Consider the following 17,764-nt stretch of genomic DNA (forward strand, 5'->3'; position numbering starts at 1 on the left):
GAACACAGAGGCACACAGAGGAACACAGAGGCACACAGAGGAACACATGGGAACACAGCTTTCCTTTCCTTCTTCGTTCAGCTGCTCTCTTCTTCAGGGGTCGCCACAGTGAACTAACTTGCACCAAGACTTGGCGATTGTTTTTATGCCAGATGACCTTCCTTTCGCAACCACAGACCATCGAGCTACCACAGCCCTCTGTGTGGAGCAGAGCTGCCATCTAGAGCAACCGGGGGAGAAGATGGTGGAGGTTAAAGGCCTTGCTCAAGGGCCCAGAGAGGGGCAAACGAGGGTGGAGGTAGATATGGGTGTTTCACCATTCCAACCCACGTTTTGATGTTGTCGATCTGGGGAGTTGGACTAGCGACTTTCCAATCAGGCCTACCTTCTCTAACCTCTGCGCCCCCACTCCGCCCCACAGAGGAACACAACTAAAACCATCTATTCATCCATTATCTTTTACCCGCTTCTTCCATTTTGGGTCACGGGGGTCGCCGGTGCCCCTATCCAGTATTCACTGTGCGAAAGGACGGGATACACCCTGGACATGTCTCCAGTCCATCACAGGGACATATGGGGACAAACGAGACAAACAACCATTCACTCTCTCACTCACCTAGGAACAATTTAGAGTCACCAATCAGTCTAACGTGCATGTTTTTGGTCTGTGGGAGGAAACTGGAGTACCCGGAGAAAACCCACGCATGCACAGACAGAACATGCAAACTCCACCCAGAAAGGTCCCCGGACTGGGAGTTGAACCGGCAACCTTCTCGCTAAGAGACAGCAGCTTTACAAGTTGCACCACCATGCTGCCCACAACCAAAACCTACCCCCCCCCCCCCCACACACACACACTGAAAGATAAACAACCCAAAAATAACTAAAAAGGATGGAACTAAACATGATTCAACCAAACACCAGGTGCCTCACTAGTTAAACAGAGGAGGTGTTATTTTATTACATATGCACATGAATAATAAACTGTATATTTATGAATACATAAAACACAATGATAAAAGTGTGTTTCATTTGTGTTGCTGCACAGCGTCTTCATGGTGGTTCAGTGTCACATGCGGACCTGATATCTGCTTACAGTGTGTGTTTCTGGTCCCCGTGGAATAATTGAACAGACTTGGTTTTCCACTCGGCTGGTCCTTTTCAGCTCGGACGGCCTCTAATACGATTGCGCTCGTGTGATAAAGGCACATCATGAAACGCAGCCAATCTCCTGAGTGAAGTGTGCGAGTTAAAGTGTGTCTGTGGTTATCTCAAGTGAGACCAAATTAGTTTTTTCCACCTCATTACCTCTATCACTGCATCCCCCTCTCACTGCGTTTGGTAAAAAAAAACAGCAACCTGAGCGCGTGGACGGGATGAACATTGAAAAGACCGCAATTGATTTTGCTCTTCTGATTCCAAGCCAGGGCAGTTTTTGTGTTGGCTGAGGGGCAGTAAAAATACACGGGGGACCTTTAAGACTAAATCACTGCAACCTAACAGATAGATAAAAGATTCCTTGGTAATAGATAGGCATTACAATTACAATAAAAAGTCACAAAAGGACAAGGTTATCTAAAAATTTGTTAAACAGGTTGATAGTCTGAAAGCTACACTAAGTAGATTTTTATAATTGACTATATTCTTGGGTTTTTCAGTATTGGTGTTGCGATAGACAGCTTTCTCAATTTACACATATCCCAGGAAAAATTTGGTGTCGGCCATTTGAGGCCCAATGGGGGAGTCAGATTCAGATAAGCCATAGTTGTAGATTTTTTCAGGCAGACTGTTTTTTCTGGTCAGCCTTGAGTTCTGCTGGTACTTTTTAATCCAAAATGGCCAGAATTGTGGCTATTCACTGGTCCATGCTTATTAGCTCCCTCCAAAGTCATTCCCAACATGCTGGCGAGTCCCAGAAGCCCAAGTGGCCTGCGATTCTCACAAATAGCTTCTATCTCACGGTTTAGCTCGTAAATGAGCTGATTTTGAGTACTAGAAGCACGAACCAAACTTGCAGACAGGGTCGACAGCTTTGGCATAGCCAAAACTGCTGCCGCCGTCTTCTTTAATAGACGATAGCATAAGTATCCACTGGTGCCAAAAAGCAGGAACCCTGCTATCATGATTCCAATGATATAAATATCTTCTGCGTCCTGAGACAATACAGAAAGGCACATCAGATCCGTGACGTATCCTGCCGCCTGTGTCTCAGCAGGGCATGAGGGTTCTCCAGGACCCTGTCGCTTTGTTGAAAAAATGTTATCAACTGCGTTGAAAGTCCATAATGGTGGTACTCAGTATTCTCTCAGGTAATACTCGTTAAGAAACGTTGCAGAACCACAGCTCTAACTCGTCACCATGAAGAGATCCTGAAGCACCCTGTCATGGTTAAATTGAAGTCTGGCTTTTCTTTTGTTCTCTGTATTTTCCATTTCCATCTTAAACATTTGAGTCAGCAGCAGAGAAAAGACGGAGCGCATTCAGTTTGCCTGTTGAGTGGCGATGTTCACTTATGACGTAGGTTGCAAAAAACAAATATTTCTTTGAATTAAACGTGTCAGGTTTACCGCTATAGTCTTCAGCTTTGACAGCCAGTAGGATAATGAATTTACCCAACTGAAAGTTTTGTCCCTTAAAATTGGACTTCTCAAAAAACTAATTTTTGACACCTAAATGAACTCAAATACATCCCGACACAATCAGAGCCACATTGGCAATATCCTGTGATTTATAGACTTGGAGTATTCACAAAAGTACTGAAATACGTGCACAGAAAGAAATGTTTTAAATACTGTATGTCAGTGAAAGACAGAGTTCTGTCATTTAAATAAAAACTGTGTTTATTCTTATTTACAGCCAACATCAATCAATTTTTATTGCTTTTTTGTCTCTGAATGACCCAAATCACCACCATTCATCCACGTAAGTGAACCTTGACTGCAGAACGTTTTGTCAGCTTCGTATTTTGCGGAGCGTTGTAGCTTTTTGAAACGATAACACTCTCTGCTGCAACATTTACTCCAGAAAATCAATCCTGCAAACACCTGATACAGTTCGGTGCTGCTGACCAGACAACATGCCACAAATTGTCTGATCCAGGACCAGGTTCTCCACTTCAGCTGGATTTTCTCCTCCTAAAAATCTGACTGTTTTTAAAACTTTAGCTTTATGATCTAAACAACAAATGACTAAATCAAGGCTACACAACATACAAAACATTTTATTCATTTAATTTATTAAATGCAGTGGTTACTGTGAAACTGCTTCAGTCCATCAACTCTAAATAGATTTAATTGTTAAGTGCAAGATGTGCACTTGTCCACAAAAAGAACAGCACTAACAGTTTTACACTCACATGTACATTTGCTGTAGTTATACACATTAACCTAAATTATAAAATTATTCTGATATTTACTTACAGTTTTACTGATTCAAGCACCCTAAGTGTACTATGTACCAGCTAATATTTACTGTAGTATCAGGACACAAATCTAAAAAAACAAGGTGAACATGGTTAGGAATTATTGCTGTGGAAAAATAACGGCGGATTTAAAAAATTTACTCTGGGAAATAATAATCATAACTAACTAATAACCAATTACATTTTCAAACAAGAAAATATATTTTTATGAACTGCATATGTGACTAAATCTACAAAAAAAAGTGTGATGCATTTTTGTTTGAGAATTTATGTTAAAAATATAAAAACAGACTAATTGGCACAAAATATGTTAGGTTTTTTTTTTTTTTTTTTACTATTAAGCATCTTAGGTTCTTAATGGAGAGTTTAACTGTTTTGTGGTGGGATTCTGTGAAGTTCTTATCAGCAGTGAGCATCTTACCTGCAGTAGATAACAGCCTGGACTCTGTCCGTTTGGAGAATTATAGATAAATTCAGAGTAGCTGAGCTAACAGCAAATCAGAACTGACAAGATGGACGAGTCAGAAATGTAACAGAGCAGAAACTTTTAGGACTGAAACCTCATGATTTATTTTTTTTTTTTAAATAGAATGTTTGTTCGTAGTTGTTTTATAATCAACGTATTCCCATTTGAAGCCGGCACTAAACTCAAGGATCGTAACGCTCACCATTAACAGGCGTTGTCTTCATCCTTACAGCTCCTTCACAGACACCAAAGAGCCGTACCCAGACTTCCCCTTACAGAACGGGGGCATGTCCGGAGCCATCGAGCTGAAGCACCGAGTCGGAGCGCACTGCCACGGGCCCAAAGCTTTGGTACCGGAGGAGAGCGTCGACAAGCTGCTGGCAAAGAAGAAACTTTTCATCGCTTCGGGAGTCTGTCTCGTCTTCATGATCGGAGAGGTCATAGGTATGTGCCCGTCTTATTTTGACTGTCTGTTAGCAAAATAACTCATAAACCACTGGTTGGATTTGATTGAAACTAAAAAATTATCCACTGGATGTACATCTACACCTTGTTTCCTTTGGGAATCAATTCAAGATGGCCGCCTTGGGAAACACAAAAATGGCTTCAACTCAGCCAGTTTTTCCGATATTGAGATAAAATTTGGTGAGTAGCTAAAATATTAGCTGAGCATTATCCCCAACATATACTCTGAGTGCTACACTACACACAGGCATGTTTGTCTGTTAGCAAAATAGCCCCCAAACCACTAGATATATTCAATTAAAACTCTCAGAAAGTAATTATTGTATGTCTAAAAAAGTTGTCATGTTCTCAGGATGGGTTAAAAAAATTGTAGAAACACTTTGTCTTTCATTTGAAAGACTTCTTCCGTCTTTTGAACCCATCCAGAGGACCTGACTTAGCTTTTTTACATTTTTCTACCTGGATTATTGAACATGCATCAGGGTAGTTATTGTATGGTTATCTATAACTGGTTGATGGGCTGCGGTAGCTCGGTGGTCAGTGCTGCGGTCTTGTAATCCTGAGGTTTAGACAGAACATACCATAAAATACATACCAGTAGATCCACAGAGTTAAAGATAAGAAACTAAATGACTTCATTTATAAAATACACAGAACTTAAAATCAACTCACACAGTGTCAAAAGTCAGGGACTAAAAGTGAGTTTTTAAATGAGACTTAAAAACAGTAAGAGAAGGAGCCTGCCTAACATGCAGGGGTAACTCAGTCCACAGTTTTGGACCTGCATCAAAGAAGGTTCTGTCACCTCTCAGCTTAAAACGAGTTCCTGGAACCAATAAAAACATCTGGTCTGCTGGCATCAGAGAGCGCTGTGGGAGATATGGCTGCAGCAGATCAGTGAGATAGGAGGAGGCAGAACAGTTAAGAGATTTAAAAACACAGAACAAGTTTAAAGTGAGCCGGGAGCCAGTGCAGGGAGGCCAGAACTGGTGTAATGTGCTCTCAGCATTTTGAACCAGTTGTAAATGTGCTATAAGTGTCTGAATAATTCCAATAAGAAGTGCATTGCAGTAATCAAGCCTGGATGGGAAAGCATGCATTACTGAAACAACAAACAAACAAACAGGATTTAACAATCTTGTTTACATGATTTCAGGTTCATGGAAGGGTCCATTTTCACTCCCAGATTAGTGACAACTTGTTTCTCTAACGGGGATAGAGAGGAAAGGTCGATACAGTGGTTTTTGATTGTGCCATTAGGTGGAAACAACATCTGTCTTCTTCTCATTCAAATTTAAGAAATTTAAAGCCTTCCAGTCCCTGATGTCAGCCAGGCAGTCAAGAAGAGGTTGGATGGAGAGAGAGCGTGCACCGGTGTGAAGTAAAGAGAAGTAAATTTGACAGTCATCGACATAAAAGTCATTGGTTTGACCAAATCTCTATAACTCTTTTCTCAGGGTAAGATGATCTTAGTTTAGACTCTGACATGAGAAGCAGCGAGCGATACACATTTCTTGAAGGACTGCCGCACATTTAATATTTCTTATCATCAATGTTTTAAAAAAAAGCCGATGAAACATCAGCAACTCCTTGTTGCTTGTTACTCATTCCAAGATAAATCAGTTGATACAAATGCATTCTGAGCGCGCTGCTTTAAGGGGAAAAGGCTAAAAACACGTTTCTGGTGAACTTTAAATCCTCCAACAGATGCTGAACAGATGCCGTCCACAAATGTTGCTCTGGGCTTAAAGTCTGTGCAACACCTGCACTGTAACGAGCAGATTTATTAAAGATAAAGTAAAAAAAAAAAAACATTCTTCACTTAAAACAACAAATACATTGACAAATTTGCTGAAGGAATCAAATAGTTCACAAAAACAATCTTTTGACAGACGTGTCACAAGAGGTTTTACATCCTATAATGCTACATTTGGAAAAAGGCTCCACTCGGGTGATGCTACAGTTTTGTTTAAAGTATAATTTCTGTTTGCGACAAACTCTCAAAGAATAAAAAATAAATCCCTGGGGGAAGCTGGTTTTTGCTTCTAAGAATAAAAAGCAAAGGTAGAAACACCGAGTGACAGCTCAAATAATGGAGATGAAATAAAGTAAAACAGTAAAGTTTCCTTTCCCCTTGGCAGAAGTGTATTAATTTAAAGTTTGATCATTTGCTTTAAATTCCACTTTTGTTCATCCTTTCAAGATTAATGTGATAAAGATTATTTTACTTTTCTGTCACGCAGTTTTAAAGGATCTCTCGTGAACAGAGGTGATTTGGCCAAATGTTTCTTTACACCCAGAGTGAATGTAAAGAATTTGTTCTGCTTTCCAACAGGGGGGTACCTGGCCCACAGCCTGGCCATCATGACGGACGCAGCCCACCTCCTGACAGACTTTGGGAGTATGATGGTGAGCCTGTTCTCTCTGTGGATCTCATCCAGACCACCAACCAAAACCATGAACTTTGGGTGGCACAGATCAGGTCAGCAAATCAGATCAGACTTATCTGCATGACTTACTGCGTCAAGAAAGATTCATTTATTGTTTTAAGTGTTTAGAACCACAGAGGAAAGCAAACTCCTCACCTAGTCCTGATGCTGCTCAATAATCCAGCTAGATTAATCCAACAAGGTTGAGCCAGGTCCTCTGGACGGATTCTTCTTGTTGGAACGTTTCGTCTTTTATCCAGAAGACTTCGTCAGTCTGAGGAGCTGCAACAAACTCAGAAATTATTTTATAATTATAGTTGTTTTTTCTTTACAAACAGTTAAACGTACAAAAGATCAAAGCACAGACATGAACTGCTTCATTTCCTTAATGAAGCACTGAAGCAAAGAAGCAACTCAAATCGATAACTTTACCACAAAATACATTTTAAAAATTGAAAGAACGTGTTTTTCAGCCACGATGTTTTATAAGAGGCCTGAAAATCATTACAAAGGGATTTAAGTGTGGTCACATCATTCAGTTAAAAAGCACAACTTCAAAGTATTAAACTCATTAAAAGACGGTGTAAACTGGAGGAAAGTTGGACAAACTCATCATACATGTTATGAATGAGTTCCAGTATCTCAGGATAACAAACATTAGCTAATAATGTTCTAAAAACAGACTAAAAATTATCTGTTTGACTTACTTATTGCACGCAGGAAGGAAACAAAACACCTAAAATGTCCTTGAGAAGTGGTAATTATTGTACATTCAGAGTTTTGCAAAACCTAATTTGACAAAATATGATCAAACACAGGACATCCACAAGTTTTCTTCAGGTTTGAGTCTCGAATTGCCATTATCAAAAAACAAACAAACAAACAAACAACTAATAGTTGTGTATTTTTTGGTCAAACTAAAAATATTTTTTTGGTTTGTAAATTTACTGCAATAAAAAGAACAATATTTAGGAAGGATGCACAATATTGGATTTTTGGCCGATATCTGATACATTAAAACTTACTTGGCCGATAACCGATACCAATACCGATATTTTTCCCTTAGACCTACTTACAGAGACTACACAGCTTTCTCTGCTGTGAAATTAAAATATTACATTATTCTGCAGGTCTTCGTCAGTTTGGCCTGCGACCAAATGCAGATGCCAAAAGGGAGGGCGGAAAATGATGTAACACTTCAACTTGGATTATCTTTAATGTAAAATTTATTCATGGCACTTACTCTCTCTAACACAATGACAACACTCTGACAGTGCAAATTTGTAAATGTTCACAAATCTAAACAAAAAAAAAAAAAGATGCGCATGAGTAGTAGTGCATTAATAGATTTACTAGACAGCTGCTTATATTAAAAATTAACTTAAAGCAGAAGCTTTTATATCGGTGAGGTTTTGTTTATTTGATGGAATGGCCGATGTCCAATATTTAACTTTATCGCTAATATCAGCCGATACGATACCATGCCGATAATATCGTGCATCCCTAATTTTTAGCATTTCAGGACTTTAACTGGCAGCTCTGTTGACGTAGATTTGAATCCAGCGTCTCACACGGGTCTGATAACAACTAACGAGCATTCAGAGCTCTGAATGTGAAGACAGGACACTCGGTGGTGAATTTACTGAGAAAACTCATCCTGCTTTGTGAAGGGTGCTGCTTGTAGCGGCTCTGATGAACGGTCCGCACACATTAAAGTGAGCGCTGCTTGTTTTCCTCCCTCAGAGATCCTTGGAGCGTTCATATCCGTCATGTCCATCTGGATAGTTACCGGAGCTCTGGTCTATTTGGCCATCGAGAGGATCGTACGCAACGACTATGAGATCGAAGGTCACGTGATGTTATTGACCTCTGGGTTTGCTGTCGTCGTAAATATAATGTGAGTAATTCCTACCCCAATATCTGTTCACATAATCAACTGTCTTGTTAGTTCATATCAATGTTGTATCATAAAAAGCAGAAAATTTGATTTAAACTGCACAATACAAAAGATTGTTTTAAAAAACTACATGAATGAAGTCCTTGTACTTGTATTTTTTGGGGGAGGGGGGATGGTAGCTAAGCAGAATTAAAAATGTCCCTTTAATTCACTTTCTACAGCTCTACTGAACATATACAGTTACATTAAATATTATATTAAGACAAAATTCTATGATTTGTGGGGGTTTAAATAATTATTCAATACAATAATCTAAAAGCTTTGGTCTGACACTGCTCATCTTGTACAAAAGTATTTTTTCTTTACATTTACAGTATAACTCCGCATCATAAAAGGTAGTCAACTGTGCAATTGTACCTGTTTGTTTGTCTGTTAGCAAAATATCTCACGAACCACAGGATGGGCTTTAATGAAACGCTCGTAAATCATAAAATTGATAAATTTTTGGAGTTAGCCTGATTCAAGATGTCTGCTTTACTTACAAAACTGTCTATAACTCAGTCAGTTTTACAGAAGTTACAGATGTTGAGCTCACATGTGATGTGGTAGAGTCTGAGAGAAAACATAATGCGAAAGAGGCTGGCACATCTTCCTTCAAGATATCTGCATCTCTCCTTGCTCAATTGTCCATCACAGCTCAAACGCTCACTTTGCTAATGACATCTGTCCAGGGTGTAAATTTTGATATAATAATTTTTTGTAAATGTTTTCAGGCAGGGCCACTTTTAGCTACAGATGACTTCTGTGGCCACTAATGCAAAGATCTACATGGTGTCCTTGGGTTGTTCGTGAGATCCATCAGTTCTGTCAGGGTGTAGATGTCTTTAAGGTGCAGAAGGAGTTAACGTTGGTTGAGTGCAACAGTTCATACCCATGTATTTAAACTCTACGGACCCTTTGGGAAGCCCCCTCAATAAATTTGTCATCTGGAATCATTAAATGCCACAAGTTCTTCTGCAGAGTGTAAAATGGGTCAACGTGCCCGTTGCACTCCTACAACAGAGTAATAATGGTACAAGCTTGAAGCTTCAAAGTTATAATTTAAGGCTCATCTTTCAATATAGTCTATGTCAAAATATATAATTACATTTAATACACCACAATGGGTGTATTTTTCTTCAAGTCCTCCACAAGGCTAATAGTGATTTTTTTTTACCTCAATATTGTGATTTAATATGCGATTATTTTTCATTGTCTTCTTCTCATGTATGTTTCAGTGAACACAAGCAATAAATCATCTGTTTCAGTTGTTGCAAGTCACATAACCAGATCACGTGACCAGTCAAACTGCAGCCTTTGCGATTGGAAAATCTCATTTTATCATATCGTGATATTATCGCAAATGCAATTAATTGTTCAGCCCTAGTCCTCTAATTAAAATAATTGCTTTGAGCAAACCGCTCATAACGAAGGTAACATGAATGGATCTCTGTGGTTCTGCAGCATGGCCTACATCCTCCATCACTCCACCACCCTCCACCCTCACGGCAGCGGTTATCACCAGATCGATGAGGACGGTCAGAGCCCCGTCAGCCACGGCCACTCCCACGCGCTCCTCGGTGGCCACGGCAACACAAGCGTCCGCGCCGCCTTCATCCATGTGGTCGGCGACCTGCTGCAGAGTATCGGCGTGGTGGTGGCGGCGACCGTCATCTACTTTCGGGTCAGATATAGATCACACTCTTGTTAGGGTGAGGCTGACACATTAGTTTGATACTGGCTCCGGCATAAGAGATAATCCGACTGTTAGGACTTGATTTTAGTGACTCGGTGATCATTTTTTTTAGGACACAGCGAAAAGGGTTCATTTTGATTGAATAATAAAATACACACGACAAGATCTAATACCAAACAGCAAAAAAATAAGCATTACGCTGGTTTCAAAATGTAAATTCACATATACAGTACAGGAATGAGGCTTTTCCGTTAGATGCCAGATTTTTTTCTGTTTTTGCCCTGAGCTTTTTAATACCTAATTACTTTGGAAAGCACCATCTGACGTCTGTTTTACTCGCTCTTTAAAGATGTTTTCTTTTGCTCTTTCAGCCTGAATATAAAGTTGCAGATCCCATCTGTACGTTCCTGTTTTCTGTCTTTGTCCTTTGCACCACCTTCACCATCCTCAGAGACGTCTTCAGGATACTCATGGAAGGTACGAGCCAAAGAAATAATCAGCAGCAGTTGTTTATTCCTCTTACTTTCCTACGCATGTTACATATTGTGAAGGACTTCAAGCGCACTATTGGAAAATACACTTATTTTGACAAAGAAATTATAGCATGGTTCTGAATAAGTGCTGCCATTTTACACCAACGCAAAAACAAATCATATGAGCACGTGAGGAACCCGTGCTTAGTGTGTTGGGAGTCCGTGACAACTTGGAGGCATGTTCAGGAATTAAAACCAGAACATCATGCTAAGATCTGCACAGGCTGCAGGAAACGACATGGACGTGCCTCACAATAAGGAAACGTATGGCGGGACCTTTAGAAATAGTTACTCTGATTATTATGTAGGACAAAGGCAGAAGAACAGTTGGCTGTCCCATCCTGGGGACATCATTAGATTTCAGTTCTCTTCACACATCAATGAACCTTCTAAAAGTCACAGACACAGTGAGGCACAAACCACTTAAAGACACCGTTTGCTGTCGACATTTTAGCTTTCTGTCAGTTTTAACGTGAGCTACAGATCGAGGTAGACGTGCTCGACCTGCCGTGCGTTTACGTGTATTTGTTGCGTTTCAGGATCTCCTAAAGAAATCGAGTTCAACTCGGTGAAGGAGGTGCTGCTGTCTGTGAAAGCTGTGAAGTCCATGCACTCTCTGCACCTCTGGGCTCTGACTCTGGGACAGTCACTGGTGTCTGTCCATCTGGCAATAGGTAACAAAGACGATCTACAAGTTCACTGAGACGATCAGGAGTTAAGAAGTAAATAAGAATGGAACAATAAAGGGGTTAATGTTTGGCACATGCATAAAGAACACATGAAAACCTTCAGTGTGTCAATCATTTCAGAAAGTGCAACTCATGTTAAACTGTAGCTTCATTACAGAAAGTCAAACGCTTGATGCTTTTATTTCCTGTAATTTTCATGATTATGACTTACAAATAATGAAAAACCAACATTCAGTGTCTCAGAAAGTTAGAATATTCCACAGCCAGCTGTCGGTACCTTCGTCAGTGTGGGTCGTGTCGAGTCCTGCTGGAAAATGAAATCAACATCTACATAACGTTCGTCAGCAGAAGGAAGCATGAAGTCTCTGAAATGTCCTGCTAGATGCTGCGCCGACTGAGAACTTCAGAAACTCCAGTGGACCAACACCAGTAGAAGACATCCACCCAAACCATCACTGACTGTGGAAACTTCACTCTGGGCTTCAAGCAACGTGGATGGGACTCTCCAGTCTTCCTCCAAACCCTGGGACCTTCATTTATAAATGACATGAACATTTACTTTCATATGAAAAGAGGATGTTGGACCACTGAGAGACAGTCCAGTTCTTTGTCTCCTCAGCAGATAAGACGCTTCTGGCGTTGTCTCAGGTTCATGAGTGGCTGGACTTTAGGAATGAGACAGTTGTAGCTCATGTCCAGGAGGTAATCAGCTGATTAGAGTGTGACACCAGGAGTTTACAATATTTAACCTTTTTAAAGTATTTTAATTTTCTGAGACACTGAATTTAGTTTTTTTCTTTGTTTGTAAGCCAAAACATATTCTGATCAAAAACAACACAAAGGTTTTTACATTAGAGCCGGAGGCCAGATTAATGCCAGAGGAAGTGTAGGACGGCAAAATTTATTCCCAAGATGCTCAGGTCCAAAAAAATAAAACCTCAGTTTTGTCTGTGTTTAAAACCAGAAAATTTAGGGTCATCCAGGTTTTTATGTCTTTAGTCTAAGGAGCTGATTGGATTCATTGAGTTTCATGGACAAATATAACTGAGTATCATCAGCATAACAATGGAAATATATCCCATGTTGTTTAATAACTTTATCTAATGGAAACATATATAAAGAGTACTGGTCCAAGCAATGAACCTTGAGGAACTCCATGACTAACTTTGATGTATAAAGAAGATTAATTATTTATATTTACAAGAAATTAAGGCTAGAAATCAAAATCAATCAATAATCCAGACGACCTGACTGAAAATTGTTGTAAGGCTAGAAATAATTCACTCTGTGTGATGAATCCATGTAATTCATGAGTTTCACTTTTTGAAATGAATGAAAAGTGATTTTTTTTCCCACAATATTCTAATATTTGAGATGCTTCTGTATTATGGCCTTACATACCATCTATACATAAGATTCAATTACAGGGAAAGTGGCTAAGAGCAGATCGAAGTCTTCATACTTACAGCACCAAACCTGGGCATGTTCCAGTTTGCTTCTTTAAGCTCCTCGTAAATGACCGAGCGCCACATTAGGATCCTGAGAATAACTCCAGCTGCTTGTGTGAACAGCTGTTTTTTCTGTCAGGTCTCATGCTTTAATCTACGTCCCGTCAGATTAGAACAGGAGCAGAGACTGGTCAGGAAGTGGGCCTTTTGGCTCAGATCTTCTGACTCAGACGTTGCTGACATCAACTGCCTCCTGCGCTCCCCCCACAAATAAAAAAAGAACCCGGTGCAGGCTAATGATTGAGGTTTTAAAAATCAAAACAATAATTTTAACCCAAGAAAAAAAATGAATGCTACATCTCAGCTAAATAAATTATCTCGTTTTTGAAATGACCTCCAATCAGCTCAATATGAGGTGAAGGTTTTGTATTTATAGAACTGAAAGTTTTACTTCAGTAAAGGAAGTAAAACATTAACATTTTATTTTATTTAGTATTTTTTGCCACTGGACAGTTTGAGTTAATTATCCAGGCATGGTTATTTAAAACTTTAGTTCAAAATAAACATTTTTATCTCCACTTTTTCAGTAATATACAAACATTTTTCTTTAAATTATTAGTCTCTTTAATATGATTTTAATCAATTTTGTTATGTTTTTGTGATGCCTCCTGTTTAAATACTTTGCACAGAGATTTGTGTTACCCTTTTTATATACAAATACAAATGGTGTTTTCTGGTCTCACCTCAGAGGAGGGTGCAGACCCTCAGTCGGTGCTGCAGGAGGCCACCGACCTTCTCCACACCAAGTTTGGGTTCCGCAGCACCACCATCCAGGTCGAGCTTTACTCTGAAGACATGAGCCACTGCTCCCACTGCCAGGACCCCAGAGACTGAAGCCAGACTGGACTGAACTGGACCCCAGATGGCTCAGACACGCTCTCACAACGTTCTGTTCGGGTGGGCTGGACCGCTGACAACTGTGCTACGCTCAAAGTGCTGCTTCCTGGTGGTAAATGCACATGCTCTAAAATCATAAAACGAGACAACAAATCATCCATGTGTTTGGAGGAAAAGGCTGATGCTGGGATGCTTTTCATAGCCTCTCTTTTATGACAGGGTGGTCTAAAAATGAGGAACTTTTGACCCGAGTCTGGTGCAATTTCACAAAAAATTAAAAAAAAGTAAAACAGGGAAAGATTACCGGTATTTTTATTTGTCCACCCAACTCTATCACAAATTTTATCAACAGTTAAATCAAGAGTAATTCTATAATCAATTAATTAAAGGAAAGCAGAAACGAGAGGCAAAGCTTTGGTATGTAAGAGCACGACATGACGTAAGATTTACTGAGAACACATGGATGAGTTTGAGGTCTTTGATTTTGTACCAAATTCAGCGTCCAACATCTGTCTTCTCTGTTTCCTGCTTTAAACAGTGGATTGCACAACAATCTGCAGAGCCATACTGTCAGAGTTTGTTGGTCTGTATTAGTTAACATAAACCTGGAGTCCATTTGATAACTCCGTCTTAGAAGGACGCAAATCCTAAAATCCTCTAAGAATGAACGTGGTGAAAAAATAAACAGAGGTTCACATTGTGCAGAAACTCAATGCAAATGACAAAAATCATCATAAGCTGCAATTATCCCCAAGTTGGACTGTAAAAGAAACAACAGTGTAACTTCGTAGACAATCAACACAGAAAGTGTCTAAAATAAAAAGATGACACAAACCTGATTTTGTTAAGTTCTACAAGGGAGAAGGATTTAAGCCACAATCTGCTTTAATTCTCTCAAACTGGGTTTAAATGTCCAGTTTTTGTCCAATATTTGACCTAAATACAGATTTACTGTTTGTCACTTCTTCATCAAGTATGCAGAACTTACCTATTTTTCATTAAAAGCGAACGTAAGGGTCAGAGGTATGAGGATGAATTGGGTACCAACCAAAAACTGGACCAATTAAAAGTCTACTTTGTTGGGTTTGATTGGACAGTTTTAGTTTTCAATAGCTTTTTACCATGAAACAAAACCAAAATCAGCAAACAATAACTTTATTTAACTCTTTAACTCTGAGAAGTTTGGCTGCTGTGCTCATTCTGCTGTCTGGTCCGAATGGTTCTTCTGCTCTGAGGACAAAAATGATTTAGTCCCTCAAACATACGATTACGTTCATCTTTGTGCCATCATCACTCCAACTCCTCCGTCTCTGGCATGTCCCTCCATTCCTCATCCTCTCAGCTGTCTTAGCTTTCCATCCATTTTCAGCAGGTCTCATTTCTCTCATCTGGTTTCCTCACTCATAATAAAGGAGTTTAGACATACAGGCCATCGTTGGGACAATCAGAATGAACAAGGTTGTGGGAGTTGCATTGATAATGACTCACTTGTTCATTTTGTGAATCCATTAGGTCTTTGTCCCCAGTAGACCAGCACGTGAAGTGTTTTGATCACGTTTCGAGGCGAGATTGGTTGTAAAACAGCTCGGAGGGGACAGTCAGGGCATGAGAGTAGATGCTGAGTCCATCCCTTTGATGTGATGACAACTTTTTTTGCCCTTCACTCAAACAGTCTAACCGTCTCTCAGTCCAAAAGCAAAGATTATTGTCCTCAAAAAGCGTCTTGTCTCTTTAAAATGTGAGTGGAAAGCTGAATCTCAACATTTATCCTCCTGGAGTCATAATTATCCAGTTTATTTCAGATTCAAAAATACTTTATTAATCCCAAAGAGAAATAAAATGTTGCAACTCATCCTGGTTTCATTAAAGAGTTGTTCTAGATTCTGTGGGAATGAAGGATCTCTTGTAGCCATCTTGTCTTACAGCAGATCTGAAGAAATTGGATACAGATGTTGATCAGTTTACTTGGACTTGGTGGGTTTCTCGGCCTTCTTGGGCAGCAGGACCACCTGAATGTTGGGCAGAACTCCTCCCTGAGCGATGGCCACTCCTCCCAGCAGCTTGTTGAGCTCCTCGTCATTGTGGATAGACAGCTGTAGGTGTCGGAAGATGATCCTGGTCTTCTTCTTGTCACGAGCCACATTTCCCGCCAGCACTAGGATATCGGTGGTCAGATACTCGAGCACCGCCGCCAGGTTGACGGGAATTCATCCACGGCACCTCCTTTTCAACTCATTTGGGATTTGGAGCTGTAGTGGAGGTATTATTTTAGCTTTTGAGATGTTAATCAGCTGCTCCCGATTGTAAAAAAAACACCTTGTTGTCATAGTTACGCTTCATAACAAATGTCCAAAAGTAAAAAGGTTTCAGTAAAAATCCTTCCAGCTGCACAGCATCCAATACCAGAGGAAACAATCATCCAAAAAACGTGATTTACATCCAGAAAGAAAAGAGGAATTAAAGTTTTCAAAAGCAATATTCCAGAAAGAGCTACTCCAATATGCAGCCACCTCGAGTGGCGCAATTCTACAATCTCCAAGTCTAATAAAAAGTAAAGTACAAATACTCGCACCAGTGCATTACTCATTTGGGGAGTAGGAATGTTTAAAAGTACAATTTTTGGTGACGTGTAGTTTGGTTCAGAAGATTCTGGTTGTTGTTAGACCATCGGAGCGTTGGTGACTTCAAGATGGCTCCTTTAGGTTTTGTGGTTCTCAGTGTCTTGGCGCTGTCATAATGAATCTCTCTAATTGCGTGAAACCTTTGGAGACTCAGAGTGTTTCCATCGTCATATTGTACACCCCGATACTGTGATGATGGTAAACTTTAGTCTTCTTTATCGAGAACCCACGGAAATGTTGCAGACATTTTGGAAACTTCCTCACCAAAGCTGTTGGAAATGTGTTGTTGTCAGTCGAGGCACAGTGAGATATTGGCTCAGTTAAGATATTAATCGTTCACAAAACTATCATTTAAAGGTAGTGGTGCTAGTAGGAGGATAATGTCATCAAAACTCATTCTCCTGGGGACCACAAACATCTGTAGGAAACTTTATGTAAGCCATAGCTGCCATTGATTCACTCCATTAAAAAAAATAAAAATCATTCTTGGATATAAAAAAGCCAGAGCCACATGCCATTACCACCATGTTTCCCTGCTTCTGTTAAGTGTTGATGTCTTAGAAAGGACAGCTGCTCCCTGTGAAAACGTTGTCGACGTCCATTTTGTTTAAACACTTGCATGGTTGTTAGCTGTTGTCCAGCATCGTGAATAACGAGACGTTTCTTCTTCAACTGCCAACCAGAGAAGGCTAAAGCGCCAATTGAAATCTTAAAAATTCTACATTTGATTTGCCACAAAAAAGGGATAAATCATGTCATCTGGAGTTTCTTTTTGGGAGAATCAGAATCAGAATAAGCTTTATTTTCATTGTACCGAGAAATAGTGAGATATGTTATTAAAGTCGTCCGAAAGATGGGCGGAGTGCACGTTGCTGCTGCTACAGGAGCAGGGTCTCTTATCCTTCATCAGAATACTTTTTAGATAGAAAGAAAAGGAAAAGGCCATGAGGATGGATAGTGGTATTACAAGAAAGATCTCTTCATATCTTGACAATTTGAGACATCAAAAACTCTACCAGCAAGCACATTTATAAACACATTACATATGCATTTGACGTCAAGACGGTGAGATTTGTCCAAGAAGCATTTCCAGATAGGCCATAGTCCTGATAAGATGTTGGTCAGCTGGCAGTTCTGATAAGCCTGCACAGAAGTTCTTGGGG

The 17,764-nt window shown here is 39.9% G+C and overlaps 2 protein-coding genes across 2 annotated transcripts in view; one reads left to right on the forward strand and one right to left on the reverse strand.

The window, feature by feature from the left end:
* The window catches only part of slc30a2 (solute carrier family 30 member 2), a 19,794-nt gene extending 5,312 nt beyond the window's left edge, over positions 1-14,482 (forward strand). The window contains exons 2-8 of the mRNA XM_037685661.1: positions 4,120-4,331; positions 6,688-6,834; positions 8,525-8,678; positions 10,182-10,401; positions 10,785-10,890; positions 11,486-11,620; positions 13,832-14,482. Of these exons, the coding sequence (XP_037541589.1) occupies positions 4,120-4,331; positions 6,688-6,834; positions 8,525-8,678; positions 10,182-10,401; positions 10,785-10,890; positions 11,486-11,620; positions 13,832-13,977 (1,120 nt within the window). The 3' untranslated portion in view covers positions 13,978-14,482. The remainder of the gene's footprint in view (positions 1-4,119; positions 4,332-6,687; positions 6,835-8,524; positions 8,679-10,181; positions 10,402-10,784; positions 10,891-11,485; positions 11,621-13,831) is intronic.
* A 1,459-nt stretch (positions 14,483-15,941) lies between these two features.
* Positions 15,942-16,187, reverse strand: LOC119417958 (histone H2A-like; the record flags this gene model as incomplete). Its single annotated transcript, XM_037685205.1, has 1 exon — positions 15,942-16,187. A coding segment is annotated over one exon (246 nt), but the record flags the coding sequence as incomplete, so codon positions are not given.
* Positions 16,188-17,764: the final 1,577 nt, after the last annotated feature.

The sequence above is a fragment of the Nematolebias whitei genome, chromosome 12, assembly GCF_014905685.2.
Source record: "Nematolebias whitei isolate Nwh7 chromosome 12, NemWhi1, whole genome shotgun sequence".
NCBI classification, from domain to species: Eukaryota; Metazoa; Chordata; class Actinopteri; order Cyprinodontiformes; family Rivulidae; genus Nematolebias; species Nematolebias whitei.